The sequence below is a fragment of the Pristiophorus japonicus genome, chromosome 23, assembly GCF_044704955.1.
Source record: "Pristiophorus japonicus isolate sPriJap1 chromosome 23, sPriJap1.hap1, whole genome shotgun sequence".
In the NCBI taxonomy this organism is placed as follows: Eukaryota; Metazoa; Chordata; class Chondrichthyes; family Pristiophoridae; genus Pristiophorus; species Pristiophorus japonicus.
In genome coordinates, this window is record NC_091999.1 from 61,816,762 (window position 1) to 61,838,433 (window position 21,672).

At 48.5% G+C, this 21,672-nt stretch overlaps 1 protein-coding gene across 1 annotated transcript in view; it reads right to left on the reverse strand.

Annotated features, from left to right (window-relative positions):
- Positions 1-21,672, reverse strand: part of LOC139235385 (zinc finger protein 420-like) — a gene marked incomplete at its 3' end in the record, with an annotated part of 67,709 nt that overhangs the window by 17,600 nt on the left and 28,437 nt on the right. Inside the window, exon 2 of the mRNA XM_070866523.1 lies at positions 9,790-11,155. Coding sequence (XP_070722624.1) covers positions 9,790-10,796 — 1,007 coding nt within the window. The remainder of the gene's footprint in view (positions 1-9,789; positions 11,156-21,672) is intronic.

The following is a 21,672-nucleotide window of genomic DNA, read 5'->3' on the forward strand; positions in this document are numbered from 1 at the left end:
GGTTCACACTTTCTTAAACTTCCCATATACAGGACAATACTACGAAATGTTAAAAAAACTTTCACTCTGTTTGGAAAAGGTGGGTGGAGCTAAAACAGTCAACCACTCCATACCTTCCCAAACAGGCTTTTCATTCATTCCGCTGTCAAAATCACTCAAGTATTCTCATTCAAAATAGACATCACAAAAGTCTCTCTTCATTCAACAAAGCTTAAGTCTGGCCAGTTCTATTTTTGGATCCATATGTCACTTAAGATAGTCACCATCAGCTTTTTTATGGCATTACGTAATTACGCAAGTTACAATTAATGATAGGAATTAATTAATGACCCGGGCAGCCCGCGTTTTACATTCCCTTCCTTACCTTCCATGTTCGCCAGTCTCGGACGTTTCCCTTTATTTCTGTAATACTCACGGCCATGACTACTCTGTGGAGACCCTTTGTCTTCGCAACAAAGCTAGCGTGTTTCCTTACCACCGGAGTTTCGCCTCTAGGTTGGAGTGATCAGTTCCCTTGTGCACCGACCTTATTTACTAAAGGGACAACTCAAACTGGTTAGTCAGCCTCCTACTGCTATTTACTTACTCGTATCTTATACACGATCCCATCGTGCTCATACACCTATCTTTCAGTCTCGAACACCAGATTCCAGATACTGTCTTAAGTGATCATGTCTGATCGGACAGTATCCTGTTTGTGACGCCATTTTGTTGTGGAAAAATATTTCCGAGACTGTATAATATATAAAGAGAGATTTATTAAATCGGAGACAAAGCTTTGGGAGAAGTGTTAGAGACCCCTGTCTCTGAACCAGCTTCTCAATTTGATATCTCCAGTGAGGTTTTTTATCTTACAAATTACGTCACTTTACATCACGTGCTTTAGCACTCGTCCTTAAGTCCATTCATCGCATTACAAGGTTTACAAAGCTTTTCATACAATTACTGTCCAAGGCTGAGCTCTTGATATAAACCAGCATCGCATTGTGACAGGAATTATATACATCCAAGAGGACTAGTTCCCCTTTTATCAACAAAAAAACAAGTGGCAGGCCTTTTGGCATCGGTAAAGACAAACATACCCCCACTTATCTCTCCAGTCGTTCATTATCTCACTTTCCTATCTCCATAACTCAAGGCCAGCATACCTTGAAGTCTAACTGTGTTTTTTTGTATAAAGCACAATGCATCAGTATTGTCCCTTACAAAATACATTCAAGGGGAAAATAAAAACAAATGTTTGGTCCCGTATACTAGTCAAGTATATGTCCAAAAATCCGCTCCAACAGGGGCACACACTCAGTCCAGTATCTGAAAGTGATTAAGAGACTGGGTTTTGTGTTTAGTGATCCCGGGCGTGTTTCTGACACCTTTGCTCGATACCAAGGCAAGGAGAGGTACTCTGGAAGGTAAGAGGAACTGGGACTTGTTCCTGAGAGTAACCAAAGATATGAGACTGAAATAATGTAGAGTTAGAAAGTAGAAAATGACAAAATGGTGCAGTCGGTAACAGGAAATAACTTAGTCCCCTCTTATCTTGGAGACATCAAATATCGACACACTCTGTTATTTAAAATATCTAATTATTAAACTCCAGCCCAGTTATAGGGGTTATTCACATCAGCAGAAAAAAATTCCAACCAACACAAGAAACAAGATTCAGTGAGGAAGCCATTAACACCAGCAATAACAGCAGAATCTAACCCCTGCAGTCACTTGTGAACTCGCTGGTGTGTCAGCAGGTTGGATGACTGAATGAATCACTTCCCACACTCAGAGCTAGTGAACGTCCTCTCCCCAATGTGACTGTGATGATGCATTTCCAGTTTACAAGGTTGGGTTCAGTTCTGCACCCGCTGTGCGCAGAGTGAGAATAAAATCAATGAGCTGCTGATTCTCTCTGCTGGACACTGCGTCTTTTGTGCTGGTCCAATAGGGTGAACCCATGCTGCCCCAATAAGGTGAGCCCGGGATGGCCAGTAGGCTGAGCCTTGGCTGGCCCAAAAGAGTGCAATTGAGTGGCCCAATAGGGTGAGCCCGTGCTTGCCCAATAGTGAGATCCTGGGCTGGACCAATAGGGTGAGCCCAGGTTGGCCCAATGGGGTTATCCCAGGCTGGCCCAATAAGGTGAGTCGGGCTGGCCCAGAGTCACCAGGCAACAATCAGCACAAGAAGACTCCCTTTCAGGGGCCACTGACCTGGTCACAAACATGTGGTCCAATCAAACTGACAGACAACCTGAAGCCCCGCCCACCCATTGTCCCTGCTGAAAAAGCCACGCATGCGCCGCGAGACCCGCCCAGACCAAGATGGCGGCCGCTCAGCACGATCTCCCACCCCCCCACCCTGACCAAGATGGCGAAGATGGCGGCCGATGAGCCCGCTCCCTCCACCTGACCAGTATGGCGGCCGCTGAGCCTGCTCGCCCCGCCCTGACCAAGATGATGGCCGCTGAGCCCACTCCCCCGGACGCTCATTGACCGTGTCTGTAACCGATGGGTAAACACGGGGTCTGCAGGCTGTGATTCGAGGCCTGGGGACGAGCCCGGGTGTGTGTGAAGCGGATGGTGTGGAGTGTTGTCTCTCGGGCCTGGGCCCACACTCCCCGGGTTTAGTAAGCCAGGGAACTATTGGTTCTGCACTTTGTGATTGACAAGTGGCAAGCCCCGCCCCCTCCTGGCCCGAATCATTCCATGCAGGTGGTGCAGGGAAATAGGACTGGGGTGAGGCACTTCGGCTGGGGGAGACATGTACTGGGACTGTGGGTAGGCAATTCGGCTGGGGGAGACATGTACTGGGACTGGGGGAAGGCACTTCAACTGGGCGAGGGATACACTTGGACTGGGGTAAGGCACTTCAAATGTTGGAGGGATACATTGGGACAGGAACAAGGTACTTCAACTGGGGGAGGCACACACTGGGACTGGGGTAAGGCACTTCCACAGAGGGAGGGTTAGAGTGGGACTGAGGTAAGGCACTACAGCTGGGGATGGCATATACTGGGATTGGGGTCGGGCACTTTGGCTGAGGAGGCATGCACTGGGACTGGGGTAAGGAACTACGGCTGGGGGAGGCATATACTGGGACTGGGGTAAGGCACTTCAACTGGGGGAGGGATAAACTGGCACTGGGGTAAGGCACTTCAACTGGGGGAGGCATACACTGGGACTGGAGTAAGACACTTCGGCTGGGGAGCGAAACACTGTAACTGGAGGAAAGGCACTTCAACTGTGGGAGGGATACACTGGATCTGGAATAAGGCACTTCAACTGCGGGAGGCTTACACCGGGACAGTGCTAAGGCACTTCAGCTGGGGAGGGATACCCTGGGACTGGGGTAAGGCACTAAGGCTGGGGGCTATATACTGGGACTGGGGTAAGGCACTTGAACTGGGGCAGGGATACACTGGACCGGGGTAAGGCACTTCAACTAAGGGAGGGATACACTGGCACTGGGATAAGGCACTTCAACTGGGGGAGGGATACACTGGGACTGGGGTAAGGCACTTCAACTGGGGGAGGGATTCCCTGGGACTGGAGGAAAGGCACTTCAACTGTGGGAGGGCTAAACTGGGTCTGGAATAAGACACTTCAAATGGGGGAGGCATAAACTGGTACTGGGCTAAGGCACTTCAACTGGGGGAGGCATGCACTGGGACTAGGGTAAGGCACTTCGGCTAGTGGAGAATATACTGGCACTGGGGTAGGGTACTTCGGTTGGGTGAGGTGTGCACTGGGACTGGGGTAAGGCACTTTGGCTGGGATTGGCATAAACTTTGACTGGTTTAAGGCACTTTGGTTGGTGGAGGCATATACTGGGACTGGGACAAGGCATTTTGGCTGCGAGAGGCATGCACTGGCACGGGTGTAAGGGACTTCGGCTGGCAGAGGTGTGCACTTGGACTGGAGTAAGGCACTTTAACTGGTGGAGGCATACACTGGGACTGTGGTTAGGCATTTCAACTGGTGGAGGGATACAGTGGGACTGGGGTAACGCACTTCAACTGGGGGAGGGTTACACTGGGACTGGGGTAAGGCACTTCTGCTGGGGAGGGATACACTGGGACTGAGGTAAGGCACTTCAAATGTGGGAGGGATACATTGGGACAGGAACAAGGTACTTCAACTGGGGGAGGCACACACTCGGACTGGGGTAAGGCACTCCAACAGAGGGAGGGTTACACTAGGACTGAGGTAAGGCACTACAGCTGGGGGAGGCATATACTGGGATTGGGGTAGGGCACTTTGGCTGAGGAGGAATGCACTGGGGTTAGGCACTTCGGATGGGGGAGGGCTACACTGGGACTAGGGTAACGCACTTCAAAGGGGGGAGGGATACCTGGAACTTGTGTAAGGTACTTCAACTGGGGGAGGCATGCACTGGGACTGGTTTAAGGCACTTTGGCTGGGGGAGGCATTCACTGGGACTGGGGTAGGGCACTTTGGCTGACGGAGGCATGCATTTGCACTGAGAAATGCTACTTCAGCTGGGGGAGGCATATATTGTGATTTGGGGAAGGCACTTCAACTGGGGAGGGATACTGTGGGACTGGGATAAGGCACATCGGCTCGGGGAGGGATACATTGCGACTGGGGTAATGCACTTCAACTGGGGGACGCTAACACTGGGACTGGGGTAAGGCACTTCAACTGGGGGAGGGATACACTGGGACTGTGATGAAGCACTTCAACTGGGGGACGCTAACCCTGGGACTGGGATAAGGCACTTCAACTGGGGGAGGCATGCACTGGGACTGGGGTAAGGCACTTCAACTGGGGGAGGGATAAACTGGGACTGGGGTAAGATACGTCGGCTGGGGGAGGCATTCACTTGGACTGCATTAATGCACTTCGGCTGGGGGAGGCATGCACTGTGACTGGGATCAGGCACTTCGGCTGGGGGAGGCATATGTTGTGACATGGGTAAGGCACTTCGGCTGGGGGACGCATGCAATGGGACTGGGGTAAGGCACTTCGGCTGGGGGAGGCACATACTGTGACTGGGTCAGGCACCACAGCTGGGGGAGGCATGCACTTGAACTTTGGTAAGGCACTTCGGCTGGGGGGCGAATGTGCTGGGACTGGGGTAAGGTGCTTCAACTGGGGGATGCTAACACTGGGACTGGAGTAAGACACTTCAACTGTGGGAGGCATAAACTGTGACTGGGCTAAGGCACGTCAACTGGGGGAGGGATACACTGGGACTGGGATAAGGCACTTCAGCTGGGGAAGGCATATACTGGGATTAGGGTAAGGCACTTCGGCTGGGCAAGGCATGCAGTGCGACTGGGGTAAAATACTTTGGCTGGGGGAGGCATGCACTCACACTGTGGCAAAGCACTTCGGTTGTGGGGAGCTGTGCACTGGGACTGGGGTAAGGCACTTCGGCTGGGGGAGGCATAAACTGCGACTGGTTTAAGGCACTTCGGTTGGTGGAGGCATATACTGGGACTGGGACAAGGTACTTTGGCTGGGAGAGGCATGCACTGGCATGGGTGTAAGGGACTTCGGCTGGCAGAGGTGTGCACTCGAACTGGAGTAAGGCACTTCAACTGGTGGAGGCATGCACTGGGACTGCGGTTCGGCATTTCAACTGGGAGAGGCATGCACTGGGACTGGGGTAAGGCACTTCATCTGGGGAGGGATACACTGCGACTCGGGTAATGCACTTCAACTGGGGGAGGGATACCTGGGACTTGTGCAAGGTACTTCAACTGGGGGATGCTAACACTGGGACTGCGGTAAGGCACTTCAACTGAGGGAGGGATAAACTGGGACTGGGGTAAGGCAATTCGGCTGGGGTGGCATTCACTGGGACTGGTGTAACGCACTTCAGCTGGGGGAGGCATATACTGGGACTGGGGTAAGACAATTCGGATGAGCGAGAAATGCAATGGGACTGGATTAAGCCACTTCGAGTGGGGGAGGCATGCACTTGAACTGGGGTAAGGCCCTTCGGCTGGGGGAGGCATATACTGGGACTGGGGTAAGGCACTTTGCCTGGGGGAGGCATCGACTAGGACTGGGGTAAGGCACTTCGGCTGGGGGAGGCTTATACTGGTACTTGGGTAAGGCACTTTGGCTGGGGGAGGCATGCACTTGAACTTTGGTAAGGCACTTCAGCTGGTGGAGGCATGCACTGTGACTGGGGTAAGGCACTTCGGCTGGAGGAGGCATGCACTTGAACTTTGATAAGGCACTTCAGCTGGGGGGGTGATACACTGGGACTGGGGTAAGGCACTTCAGCAGTGGGAGGCATATATTGGGACGGTGGTAAGACACTTCGGATGAGGGAGAAATGCAATAGGACTAGGGTAAGGCACTTTGGCTGGGGGAGGCCTGCACTGGGACTGGGGTAAGTCATTTTGGCTGGGGGACGCATGCACTCTGACTGGGGTAAGGCACTTTGGCTGGGGGAGGCATGCACTGTGACTGGGGTAAGGCACTTCGGCTGGGGGAGGCATGCACTTGAACTTTGGTAAGGCCCTTCGGCTGGGGGAGGCATATACTGGGACTGGGGTAAGGCACTTTGCCTGGGGGAGGCATCGACTAGGACTAGGGTAAGGCACTTCGGCTGGGGGAGGCTTATACTGGTACTTGGGTAAGGCACTTTGGCTGTGGGAGGCATATACTTGGACGGTGGTAAGATACTTCGGCGGGAGGAGAAATGCAATGGGACTAGTGTCGGGCACTACTGCTGGGTGAGGCATGCAGTGGTACTGGGGTAAGACATTCAGCTGGGGGAGGCATATCTTGGGACTGGGGTAAAGCCCTTCTGCTGGGGAGGCATGTATTGGGACTGGGGTAAAGTACTTCAGCTGGGGGAGGCATGCACTGGGATGGGGGTAATGCATTTTGACTGGGGGAGGCATGCACTGGGACTGGGGTAATGTACTTCGGCTGGGGGAGGCATGCACTGGGACTGGGGTAAAGCCCTTCTGCTGGGGGAGGCTTATCTTGGGACTGGGGTAAAGCACTTCGGCTGGGGGAGGCATGTATTGGACTGGGGTAAAGCACTTCAGCTGGGGGAGGCAGATCTTGGGACTGGGGTAATGTACTTCGGCTGGGGGAGGCATGCACTGGGATGGGGGCAAGGTACTTTGGCTGGCCCTTGCTATCTTATGGGGAGCTCTGTCCTCTGTCACTTCAGGAATTCAAAGTGGATCAAGTTACAATTTGCAAAGTAAGTGAGACCTTGGGATGGGCGGTTCCAGTTACACATTCCAGTGAAATCTCAGGGTGTGGCTTATCCTCCAAGGGACCAATCAGAGACAAACGGTGCGGCGTGGCGGCCATTTTGGCAGTACAAATAAGCGCGTTCTTTATTAACCCGCTCCCTCCCTCCGCCCATCTCTCACCTGCTGACTCACCCACTGTGCATGCTCAGCTCACACTGCCCGGCTGATTGACAGCAGCTCCCGACCAATAGGGAGAATGGGGGCGGGGCTGGAGCACCAGGCAGGCGGTTGATCCTCCAACCAATCACAGTGTACGAGAGGTGGGGCTTGCAGCCCCCAGTGGGCTGGGCTGGGTCTGGATCTCGCTCATTGGCTGAAACTCTGCCCCATTGTTAAAGCTGATGTCCCTCAAACTCCAGGAGGAAATGGGACATTTCTGTCGTGGCTTTAAACAGATGGAACTCTGTGGGGTGGAGGATACATTGAAGCATTTGGTAGTGACATGATTCATTCAGGCCAGACAGCGGGGATTATTTCTGGAAATAAAACAGTGTAGTTGTTTCTGTTGAAACAGATGAAACCCTGTCGTTGTGGAACAACCACACTTCTCGTGTCCTGGTCAATCACGTGTGCAACAAGTGTCGTCATGGAAGTAAAGGATGGTATCAAATTGGAAAAAATGGCATATAATGTTGTGAAGGACAGTGGAAGGCCAGAGGATTGGGAATTTTTAGAAACTTGCAAAGGACAACTAAAAAATGAAAAAGACAGAGAAGATAGCAGATGAGAGCAAACTAGCAAGAAATATAAAAACAGACAGTAAGAGCTTCTACCAGGATATAAAAAGGAAATGATTATCTAAAGTAAACATTGCTCGCTTAGAGGATGACATTGGAGAATTACTAATGGGAAACACGGAAATGGCAGAGATTTTGAATGAATATTTTGTATTAGGCTTCACGGTAGAGGACACTAAAAACATCCCAACAGTTGCTAACCAAGGAGCTATTGCGGAGGGGGAGTTGGGGGGGATGACTTAAAACAATCACTATCACTGCAGATAAAGTGCTAATCAAACTAATGTGACAAAAGGTGGACAAGTCCTCTGGACCTAATGGCATGCATCCTTGGGTCTTAAAATAATTAGTTGCAGAGATAGTGCATGCATTGGTTGCAATCTACCAAAATACCCTGAATTCTGGAGAGATCCCAGTGGACTGGAAAACTACAAATGTAACACCCCTATTCAAGTAAGGAGGGAGACAGAGAGCAGGAAACTATACATCAGTTAACTTATCATCTGTCAGTGGGAAAATACTCGAGTTCATTATTAAGGAAGTACTAGCAGGATATTTAGAAAATCATATTGCAGTTAGGCAGAGTTAGCATGGTTTTGTGAAAGGGAAATCATGTTTGACAAATTTGCTGTAGTTGTTTGAGGATGTAACGAGCAGAGTGGATAAGAGAGAATCACTTGATGTTGTATATTTTGATTTCCAGAAAACATTCAATAAGGTGCCACACAAAATATTACTGCACATGCTAAGAGCTCACGGGTTTGGGGGTAATATATCAACATGGATATGGGATTGCCAAACTAACAGAAAACAGAGAGTCCGGATAAATGGGTCATTTTCAGGTTGGCAAACACTAACTAGTGGGGTGCCGCAGTGATAAGTACTGGGGCCTCAACTAATTACAATTTATATTAATGATTTGAATGAAGGGACCGAGTGTAACATTTACCGATGGTACAAAGATAGGTGGGAAAGCAAGTTGTGAGGAGGACGCAAAAGAATCTACAAAGGGATATAGATAGGTTCAATGAGTGGGCAAAAGTCTAGCAGATGGACTATAATGTGATAAAATATCAGGTGATTTACTTTGGTAGGAAAAAAAAAGCAAATTATTATTTAGATGTGGACGATTATAAAATGCTGTTATACAGAGAGATCTGGGGATTCTTGTACATGAAACTCAAAAAGTTTGCATGCAGGTACAGCATTAATCAGGAAGGCAAACTGAATGCTGGCCTTTATTGCAAAGGGGATGGAATCTAAAAGTAGAGAAGTACTGCTACAACTGTCAGACCACACCTGGGCTACTGCACACAGTTTTGGTCTGGACTTGTCTCCATTCTCGTGCCGAGATGATTGATACACCCAGATGGGTACACTGATTCCCCACCAATTCCCATTCCCCTTCTTTCTGGTGGATATGGAGGGGCCACTGTGTGTAATAGGCAAGTCATTAAGAATTGTCAGCAAGCTATTTCCAATTGGAGATTATATTCAGTGGAAACTTTCACACACTATTGTAGATTTTGTACCAAAGATCAATTTAGGATTAAAGTAAAAGTTCATAATTTTATTGCAAACTAAATTTCCGTTGAGAGTTGCTGAATTAAGGGGTAAGATAACCCACAGTGTTTATTAAATGGACACTGCAGCCCCGAGAACACAATCAGCAATATATCCAGAATATTAAAGTCCAGCCCAGTTATATGGTTATTAACATCAGCAGAGACAAACCCCAACTGTCCGAATGAACATGGTTCAGTCGGGATGTGATTAACAGCCTCAATAACAACAGAATCCAACTCCTGCAGTCACTTGTGAACTCGCTGGTGTCTCAGTAGGGTGGATGATGTAGTGAATCCCTTCCCGCACTCAGAGCAGGTGAACGGCCTCTCCCCAGTGTGTACTCGCTGGTGTGTCAGCAGGTGTGATGACTGAGTGAATCCCTTCCCACATTCAGAGCAAGTGAATGGCCTCTCCCCAGTGTGTACTCGCTGGTGTGACTGCAGGTGGGATGACTGAGTGAATCTCTTCCCACACTCAGAGCAAGTGAATGGCCTCGCCCCAGTGTGAACTCGCTGGTGTGTCAGCAGCGTGGATGAACAAGTGAATCCTTTCCCGCACTCAGAGCAGGTGAACGGCCTCACCCCAGTGTGAACTCGCTGGTGTGTCAGAAGACGGGATGACCGAGTGAATCCCTTACCGCACTCAGAGCAGGTGAATGGCCTCTCCCCAGTGTGAACTCGATGGTGTTTCAGCAGGTAGGATGACGTAGTGGATCCCTTCCCACACTCAGAGTCGGTGCACAGCCTCTCCCCAGTGTGAACTCGCTGGTGTGTCAGCAGGTGGGATGAACAAGTGAATACCTTCCCACACTCATAGCAGGTGAATGGTCTCTCCCCAGTGTGAACTCGCTGGTGTGTCAGCAGGTGGGATGAACAAGTGAATCCCTTCCCACACTCAAAGCAGGTGAACGGCCTCTCCCCAGTGTGAACTCGCTGGTGTTTCAGCAGGTTGGATGAACAAGTGAATCCCTTCCCACACTCCGAGCAGGTGAACGGCCTCTCCCCAGTGTGAACTCGCTGGTGTTTCAGCAGGTCGGATGATGCAGTGAATCCCTTCCCACACTCCGAGCAGGTGAACGGCCTCTCCCCAGTGTGAACTCGCTGGTGCGTCAGCAGGCTGGATGATACAGTGAATCCCTTCCCACACACAGGGCAGGTGAACGGCCTCTCCCCAGTGTGACTGCGTTGATGAATTTCCAGCACAGATGGTGATCTGAATCCCTTCCAACAGTCCCCACATTTCCATGGTTTCTCCATGGTGCAGGTATCCTTGTGACTCTGGACGGTTGGACGATCAGTTGAAGCCTCGCCCACACACACACAACACGTTTACAGTTTCTTCCCGCTGTGAATTGTGTGATGTTTCTTCAGGCTGTGTAACTGGTTAAAGGTCTTTCCACAGGCAGTGCCCTGGAACACTCACTCGGGTGTGTGTGTCTCGGTGCTTTTCCAGTCACACAGATATTTGAAATCTTTTTACACAGACAGACAAACATTTCTCCTTCCACTTTCAAAGGCCGATGATATTCAGGTCCTGATGAATCGATTGACTCCGTCAGATCTTGACGCGATGTTTGGTTTGTGTTTCCTGTCTGAAAATCTCCCCTTCTAATACGCTGTAAAAGGAGATAACAAAACTCATCACTGTCAGTACAAGACACAAATTCAGGATAGATACATATAGTTTCCATGGAACATTCTTTCCTCTCTTGTTCTTCCAAAGCTGTAAATCCCTGTCCCACACATTGTCCCTCCTGCTGTGCTGAAATACAAATCAACACACATTTCTGGCCTGTTTCTCCTCCACTCCCAGTTTTCAACACCAATTCTGGTTGGCTTCAGTTCTACATTCAATGGTTCCCGCCCCTATCCTCCACTGAACGTTCTGACTGTGGCTGGGTTCAGTTCTACACTCACTGTTCCCCACCTCCCCTGAAGGTGCTGACTCTGGCTGGGTTCAGTTCTACAGTCACTGGTTCCCTTCCCCTGAAGGTACTGACTCTGGCTGGGTTCAGTTTGACACACATTGGTTCCGTTCCCCTGAAGGTACTGACTCTGGCTGGGTTCAGTTCTACACTCATTGGTTCCCTTCCCCTGAAGGTACTGACTCTGGCTGGGTTCAGTTCTACAGTCACTGGTTCCCTTCCCCTGAAGGTACTGACTCTGGCTGGGTTCAGTACTACACTCATTGGTTCCCTTCCCCTGAAGGTACTGACTCTGGCTGGGTTCAGTTCTACACTCACTGGTTCCCTTCCCCTGAAGGTGCTGACTCTGGCTGGGTTCAGTTCTACACTCATTGGTTCCCTTCCCCTGAAGGTGCTGACTCTGGCTGGGTTCAGTTCTACACTCACTGGTTCCCCTCCCCTGAAGGTACTGACTCTGGCTGGGTTCAGTTCTACACTCACTGGTTCCCCTCCCCTGAAGGTACTGACTCTGGCTGGGTTCAGTTCTACACTCACTGGTTCCCTTCCCCTGAAGGTACTGACTCTGGCTGGGTTCAGTTCTACACTCACTGGTTCCCCTCCCCTGAAGGTACTGACTCTGGCTGGGTTTAGTTCTACACTCACTGGTTCCCCTCCCCTGAAGGTACTGACTCTGGCTGGGTTCAGTTCTACAGTCACTGGTTCCCTTCCCCTGAAGGTACTGACTCTGGCTGGGTTCAGTTCGGGACACAGACATCTTTCACTTTGTTCCTGCACCAAGATGGCCACGCATGCGCTGTGCTGCTCAGTGAATCAAAATGACGGCGTGAACATGCCTTCCTGCACCAAGATGGCCACCGTTAGCCTGGGCCTGTGACCGGGAGAAAGCCCCGAAGCTGCAAACGCCGATATTCCGGTTATTATTCCGGGTTTGTGGGGGGCACCGATTGTTCATGAAGCCTCCTTGGCTCCCCACTGGTCCATTACTCCGCTCCGTCCCGCTGAAAAGCACACTTCTTCGGTGCCTGTACAAAACGTGTCACCTCCGCCATTACACGCACCGCGCATGCTCCAAACACAGCCAGATCGCGCGTGCGCACTGAGCTCCTGTAGTCTGGGTGCGGCTCATTCTCCCCCGCCGGGCATGCTGGGTACATTAGACCATGAGAAATAGGAGCAGGAATGGGCCACCCGGACCCCCGAGCCTGCTCCCCATTCAATAAGGTCATGGCTGGTCTGATCATAGACTCAACTCCATTCCCTGCCCGCTGCCCAGAACCCTTTACTCCCTTATCGCTCAAAAATCTGGCTATCTCCACCTTAATATATTCAATGAACCAGACTCCACTGCTCTCTGCTGCAGAGAATTCCACAGATTTACAACCCCCCGAGAGAAGAAATTCCTCCTCATCTGAGTTTTAAATAGGCTGAGGAGAAAGATTAGAACATCATTCAACTACCACAGAAAGTAGTTGAGGCCAATTCACTAAATATATTCAAAAGGGAGTTAGATGAAGTCCTTACTACTCGGGGGATCAAGGGTTATGGCGAGAAAGCAGGAAGGGGGTACTGAAGTTTCATGTTCAGCCATGAACTCATTGAATGGCGGTGCAGGCTAGATGGGCTGAATGGCCTGCTCCTGCACCTATTTTCTATGTTTCTATGTTTCTATGATTTACTGTGATTGCATTGGGCACTGAACCACGTTCATTCTGGCAGCTCTTGTTTTTTTCTGGTTATCTTAATAACCCCTATATCTCAACATAAGAACATAAGAAATAGCAACAGGAGCAGGCCATATGGCCCCTCGAGCCTACTCCGCCATTCAATAAGATCATGGCTGATCTGATCATGGACTCAGCTCCACTCCCTGCCCGCTCCCCATACCCATATCGTTTAGGAAACTGTCTATTTCTGTCTTAAATTTATTCAACGGCCCAGCTTCCACAGTTCTCTGAGGCAGTGAAGTCCATAGATTTACAACCCTCAGAGAAGAAATTTCTCCTCATCTCTATTTTAAATGGGCGGCCCCTTATTCTAAGATCATGCACTCTAATCCTAGACTCCCCATTATCAGTGGAAACATCCTCTCTGCATCCACCTTATCAAGCCCCCTCATAATCTTATACATTTTGATAAGATCACCTTTCATTCTTCTGAATTCCAGTGAGTAGAGGCCCAACCTACTTAATCGTTCCTCATAAGTGAAACCCTCATGCTCAGAATCAACCGAGTGAACCTTCGCTGAGCTGCCTCCAAAACAAGTATATCCTTTCATAAATATGGAAACCAAAACTGCACGCAGTTTTCACATACAGCTGTCGCAAGATTTCCCTGCTTTTATACCCCATCCCTTTTGCAATAAAGGCCAAGATACCTGTTGCGTTTCATGCACAAGTACCCCCAGGTCCCGCTGTACTGCGGTACTTTGCAATCTTTCGCCATTTAAATAATATGTTGCTTTGATTTTTTCTGCAAAGTGCATGACCTCACACTTTCCAACATTATAGTCCATCTGCCAAATTTTTGCTCACTCACTTAGCCTGTCTATGTCCTTTTGCAGATTTGTTGTGTCCTCCTCACATATTGCTTTTCCTTCGATCTTTGTATCATCAGCAAACTTGGCTATGTTACACTCAGTTCCTTTTTCCAAGTCGTTAATATAGATTGTAAAGCTGGAGATCAATACCCTCTATAAATGTTGAATAAATTATCTTTGTTTCAAACAGAGTTTGTTGAATATTTGATTCCTCCATGATCAGAGGAGATTAATTGATGTTCTGTTACAGACTGTTCCCTTTTCGGGCTTTTTCTTAATCTAACTTATATCACTTCTCATCTAGTTCGCTTTCTAGCATATCAAACCCCAAATTTGTTCCAGTTGCATACATGAGTTGTGGTTGTAGTAGACTTAACTGCAGTATCCCACTTTAAACTCAGCTGAAATCTTTTGAACCACCCCTTTATTGAACTGTCTTGCATAAGATTTGAAATCCGTTACTTTCTAGATCAGTTAACACATTTTTGAAACCGATTGAATATTAAAAACTCATCCACACATTTTGCACGTGATAGCCTGTGAAATATTCTGATATTTGTAATCATCATTACCACAAGCTCCATTCCCGAGTGACCGACTCCATCCCTCTCCCCAACTTCTGTCTGAGCCTGAACCAGACTGTTCACAACCTTGGTGACATACTTAACCCTGAAATAAGTTTTTGACCACATATCCACAAACTAACTAAGAATGCCTATTTCCACCTCTGTAACATCGCCCATCTCTGCTCATGCCTCAGCTCATCCACTGCTGAAGCCCTCATCCATGCCTTTTTTTACTTCTGGACTTGACTATTCCAATGCACTCCTCCCACATTCTGACCTACATAAACTAGTGTTTGTACCCAGTGCTGTACATGCCCGAGGAGTGTTTGATGGACAGTGTAGAGGGAGTTTTACTCTGTATCTAACCCGTGCTGTACCTGTGATGGGAGTTTTTGATAGATCGGTGTAGAGGGAACTTTCCTCTGTATCTAACCCGTGTTGTACCTGCCCTGGGAATGTCTGGTTGAACATTATAGAGGGAGATCGCCTCAATATCTAATAAATGCTGTATCTGCCCTGGAATGCCTGGGACGTTAGAGGGAGATGTACTCTATGTCTAAACTGTACTGTACTTGCCCTGGGAACTGTATAGCGGAAGCTTTGGTCTGTATTGAATCCATGTTGTACCTGCCCTGGGAGAGTGTGATGGGACAGTGCATTGGGATCCTTACTGTGTACCTACTCATATCCGTTATACCCCTTGGAGGACGAAATGTGCACTGTGACTCCGGGAGGAGCTCCTCAGCCAGAGTGACTGGAGTGCATCATCACCCCCAGCAACCAAATTTTAATTTGATTTAAGTTTACTGTCCAAAGTTTAATTGGTTTATTTTGTTGGTTATAGTGCCCCCCACCCCAGCTTTAATCTGGGGGCACTTGATTTACAGATCAACAACAAAATAGTTGTGCTATACCTGCCCTGGGATTTTTTTATTGGAACAGTGTAGAGGGAGAAATTACTCTGTAATTATCCCGTGCTGTTCCTGCCCTGGAGTGTTTGTGGGACATGTACTTCATATGTGCTGTACCGGCCCTCGTCTGTTTGTTGCGACAATGTTGAGGGAGCTTTATTCTGGATATAACCCATGCTGTACCTGCCCTGGGACTGTTTAATGGGACCGTGTAGTGAGAGTTTTACTCTCTGTTTAAACCGTGCTGTACTTCACCTGAGAGTATTTAATGTGGCAGAGTAGAGTAGCGGGAGCTCTACACTGTATCTAACCCATGTATCACATCATGGGCCACCCCAACCTGCGAGAGAACATCTCCACAGGTTGGGGCTATAAAAAGAGCAGGAGCGAGCCACTGCAGCTTCAGTGTGATCTGACACAAATGTGTGACGGCTTCGAGGTAGATGACTGGGTGACATCATCAGGGCCCAGATTGCCATTTGGAGCGTGGGCAGGAGCATCGGCAGGGCCCTGGTACAGCAGAGGAACATGGAAGGTTGTGGTGGACTTGTGACGAGTGATCGGGGCAGAGGAGTGATGAGGGAGCATGCCTGAGATTTGGTGGGTGATCGTGATGGAGGTTTAGTGAATGTTTGGTGCAGAGATGGGGCAGGAGATCGTGGCGGAGGTGCGGCGAGTGTTTTTTTGAGGAGGAGCGGAGAGGGATCGTGGCGGAGGTGAAGCGAATGTTTGTGGTGGAGGAGTGGCGAGAGATCATGGCGGAGGTGCGGCGAATGAGGGTACCGGGTGCAAAAGAGGCGAGAGCCCAGGGGCAGCACGGACCAGCCCACACTGTTATATTTGTGTACACTAGCTCCGTACAGCAAAACAGGTCTCAAGTAATCCTAATTAACCCTTGCCACTGGACCAATCCTAGCTCTGTCATGCCCGTGTCGTGGCTGGTGTGCAACAGTCACCACACGTTAAAAACAATCCACCCATCGGCATCTTCCACCTCCTCAATTGGAGGTCAGGACTGGAACATTGGGTCCTTCATTGAAACATCTGTGAACTCATGTGGAAGCAAATCATCCTCGTTCGAGGGACCGGCTATGATCATCTAACCCGTGCTTTACCTGCCCTGGGATTGTTCAGAACAGTGTAGAGGGAGCTTTATTCTGTATCTATCACATGCTGTAGTTTCCTCTGGCACTGACTCTCACTGGGATACAGTTCCTTTGGCACAGATTTACTGTATATTTAATTCGTGCTGTACCTATCCTGGGAGTGTTTGATAGGATAGTGTAGAGTGAGCTTTATTCATTATCTAACCAATGCAGTATCTGACAATGTGTAAAGAAGGGTTGCGAATGTGGTAGATGGATAGAGAATGTGGCAAATGGATAGAGAATGTGGCAAAAGGATGGAGATAGGGAATCATGGGAAAATAGCTAAAGAAATGTCAAGATGCAGACAACTGCAGAATCGACAGAAAAAAAGGGGTTACCAAGAGTTGAAGTTGAGGTTAAACACGGGTCATGAGAAAGACGCAAGGCGGCACAAAGAAAGAAAACAATCCTAGATAGAAGGGGAAAAGTAATAGCTTTTACTGATAAGGAGGAAGGGAAACTAATTGGGTTCTTTACTGATAAGGGAAGACAGTGTAGCAAAGCTATAACTAACCTTACCCTGACACCAGCCCTAATTGGGAGACTTTCTTGCCTGCCATTGGACGTACTCGGGGGGGGGGGGGGGGCTGGGAGGCAGAAAGGGATTGGATAGACCAAGTGCTAATCAAATGTGCTCTGTTTTGAAAATGTATAACTGTTGTGTCGCGCTGAAAAGGTGCTTGTCCAGGGGATGGTAAATAAGCTCTGATTGAGAGTGTCCCTTTGTCTTGACAAGTCCTGGCCAGAGAATCTTCAATAAAGGTCTTTTACGAAAAGGCAAGAAGGTGTTCGCATCAGTGTATTCGCTGAAACAGATTGAGGGAAAAAGAATATCCACTCTGGAATGCGTGGGACAGGTTGAGGGAGATATACTCCATATCTCACCTTGGAATGTCTAGTGGGATAGTGTTGAGGAAGCTTTACTCTGTATCTAAGCAAGGCAAGGATATCCTTACTTAGAGAAGGAGACCAAAACAGTGCACAATACTGCAGGTGTGGTAAGGGAGTGAAGGGTTCTGGGGAGCGGGCAGGGAATGGAGCTGATTCCATGATCAGACCAGCCATGACCTTATTGAATGGGGAGCATGCTCGGGGGTCAGGGTGGCCCCCTCCTGCTCCTATTTACCCAGCATGCCCCGCGAGGGAGAATGTGCCGCACCCAGACTACAGGAGCTCAGTGCGCAGGCGCGGGCCCTGGCTGTGTTTGTAGCATGCGCGGTGCGTGTAATGGCGGCGGCAACACGTTTAGTACAGGCTCCTCAGAAGTGTCCTTTTTAGTGGGATAGATTGGAGAAATGGACCAGCGGGGAGTCGGGGAGGCTTCATAAACAACCGGCGCCCGCTGCAAGCCCGGAATAATAACTGGAATATTGGCGGTTGCAGCTTCGGGGCTTTATCCCGGTCACAGGCCCAGACTAACAGCGGCCATCTTCATGCAGGAAGGCAGGTTCAGCGCTCCGCTATTTTGATTCAATGAGTAGCAGAGTGCATGTGTGGTCATCTTGGTGCAGGAACAAAGTGAATGATGTTAATGTCTGGAACTTAACACAGCCATTTAGGACCGAGATGAGGAGAGACTTCTTCACCCAGAGAGTGGTGAACCTGTGGAATTCTCTGCCACAGAAAGTTGTTGATGCCAATTCACTAAATATATTAAAAAAGGAGTTAGATGTAGTCCTTACTACTAGGGGGATCAAGGGGTATGGCGAGAAAGCAGGAATGGGGTACAGAAGTGGCATGTTCAGCCATGAACTCATTGAATGGCAGTGCAGGCTCGAAGGGCCGAATGGCCTACTCCTGCACCTATTTTCTATGTTTCTATGTTTCTATGAGGGGGTTGACTTTTGAGAAAAGGTTGAGGTTGTGCCTCTACTCATTGGAATTCAGAAGTATAAGGGGTGATCTTAACAAAATGTGTAAGATTATGAGGGGGCTTGACAAGGTGGATGCAGAGAGGAATTTCCACTGATAATGGGGAGACGAGAACTATGGGGCATAATCTAAGAATAACAGGCCGCCCACTTAAAAGAAGAAATTTCTTCTTGGAGAGTTGTGGATCTGCGGAATTCACTGCCTCAGAGAGCTGTGCAAGCCGGGACATTGAATAAATTTAAGACATAAATAGACAGATTTATAAACGATAAGGGAATAAGTGGTTATGGGGAGCGGACCTGATTCCATGATCGGATCAGCGATGATGGTATTAAATGGAGGAGCAGGCTCGAGGGGCCGGATGGGCTACACCTGCTCCTATTTCTTATGTTAACTAGTGAGTGCAGAACTGAAACCAGACAGATTCAGCATCTGCATTGGATGAGAGGGGAGCCAGTGAGTTTGGAACAGATTCCAGCCACATTCAGCACCTTAAGGGGAGGGGATCAGTGATTGTAGAACTTGTTCCAGCCAGAGCCAACACTTTTAGGGGAGGAGAGGGAGGGGAACCAGTGAGTGTAGAACTGAACCCAGACAGAGTCAGTACCTTCAGGGGAGGGGAACCAGTGAGTGTAGAATTGAACCCAGCCAGAGTCAGCACCTTCAGAGGAGGAATGCAAAGGGAACCAATGAGTGTATAGCTGAACCCAGACAGAGTGATCATTTTCAGGTTAGGGGAACCAGTGAGTATCGAACTGAACCCTGCCACAGTCAGCACGTTAAGGGGATGGGAGAGATGGGAGGGAGGGGAAGCATGGAGTATAGAACTGAACCCAGCCACAGAAGGTACCTTCAGGTTCACTCCCTGGTTCCTCTCCTGTCTGGTGTAGAAATCCCCTCGGCACGGGAATGGAGACAAGTCCAGACCAAAACTGTGCGCAGTACTTCAGCTGGGTCTCACCAATATCCTGTACAGTTGTAGCAGGACTTCGACTTTTATACTCCATTCCCCTTGCAATAAAGGCCAACATTCCATTTGCCTTCCTGATTACTTGCTGTACCTGCATACTAACTTTTTGAGTTTCATATACAAGAAACCCCAGATCCCTCTGTATAACAGTATTTTGTAACCATCCATTTAAATAATAATTTGCTTTGTTATTTTTCCTACCAAAGGAGATCACCTGACATTTTACCACATTGTCGTCCATCTGCCAGATTTTTGCCCACTCAGTGAGCCTGTCTATATCCCTTTGTATATTCTTTGCATCCTCCTCACAACTTGCTTTCCCACCTATCTTTGTATCATCAATAATTTGGTTGCGTTACACTCGGTCCCTTCATCCAAGTCATTAATATAAATTATAAATAGTTGAGGCCCCAGCACTGATCCCTGCGGCACCCCACTAGTTACAGTTTGCCAAACTGAAAATGACCCATTTATCCCGACTCTGTTTTGTGTGTTACCCAATCCTCGATCCATGCTGATATATTACCGACAACCCCGTGAGCACTTAGCCTGTGCAGTAACCTTAGCGAATACTTTCTGGAAATCCAAATATACATCAACGGGTTGTCCTTTATCCACTCTGCTCGTTACATCTTCAAACAACTCCAGCAAATTTGTCAAATATGATTTCCCTTTCATAAAACCATGCTGGCTCTGCTTGACTGCAATATGATTTTCTAAATGTCCTGCTACTACTTCCTAAATGATGGACTCCAGTATTTTCCCATTGACAGATGGTAGACTAACTGGTCTATAGTTTCCTGCTTTCTGTCTCCCTCCTTTCTTAAATAGGGATGTTACATTTGCAGTTTTCCAGTCCACTGGGACCTCTCCAGAATTCAGGGAATTTTGGTAGATTACAACCAGTGCATCCACTATCTCTGCAGCCACTTCTTTTAAGACCCTGGGATGCATGCCATCAGGTCCAGGAGACTTGTCCACCTTTAATCGCATTAGTTTGCTTCCTACTTTATCTCTAGTGATTCTTTTCAGGTCCCCACCCCCCACAATAACTCCTTTAACAACTATTGGGATGCTTTTAGTGTCCTCTCCTGTGAAGACCGATAGAAAATATCTGTTCAAAGTCTCTTCCATTTCCGTGTTTCCCATGATTAATTCTCCAGTCTCATCTTCTAAGGGACCAACGTTTACTTCAGCGACTAGTTTCTTTTTTTACATACCTGTAGAAGCTCTTACTGTCTGTTTTTATATTTCTTACTAGTTTGATCTCGTATGCTATCATCTCTGTCTTTCTTATTATTCGTCCTCCTTCGCTGGTTTCTAAACATTTCTCAATCCTCTGGCCTTCCACTGTCCTTCGCAACATTGTATGCTTTTTTTTCAATTTGATATCATCCTTTACTTCCTTCGTTAGCCAGGGATGGTTCATCCTTCTCTTAGCATCTTTATGTCTCTGCTGAGATTATGAAATATCTCATTAAATGTTTGCCACTGCATTTCTGCAGTCTTACCCTTGAACATATTTTCCCAGTCTACTTGGTGTCAGTGACAAGGATTGGTTTATATCACATGGGAGGAAATTGGTGTCAGTGACTGTGGAATTGGTTCAACCTTCTTTGACCTGACCAAGGCCTTTGACACTGTCAACCGTGAGGGATTATCGGGTGTACTTTTCAAATTCGGCTGTCCTCTAAAATGTGTCACCATCCTCCACTTGCTTGGTGATAACATGCAAGCTGTGATCCTGAGCAATGACTCCACCACAGACCCAATTCATGTACGGACCGGGGTGAAGCAAGGCTGTGTCACTGCACACACGCTCTTCTCCATCTTCCTTGCTGCATTGCTACATCTCACCGTCAGTAAGCTTCCTGCTGGAGTGGAGATAATCTGCAGAATAAATGGGAAACTGTTCAACCTCCATCACCTTCAGACCAGATCCAAGGTCGTGCCATCCTCTGTCATCGAATTACAATATGCAGATGATGCTTGTGTCTGCGCTCACTCAGAGAACGAGCTCTAAACCATCGTCAACACGTTCACCGTAGTGTCTGAGAGTATAGGCCTTACGCTAAACATCTCCGTAAAAGAAAGGTGCTCCATCAACCTATCCCCACCACACAGCACTGCCCTTCACCAAAACCCCACCCCACCCTGGATGATCAAAATCCACGATGAGGCCTTTGGTAAAATGGTCCATTTTTC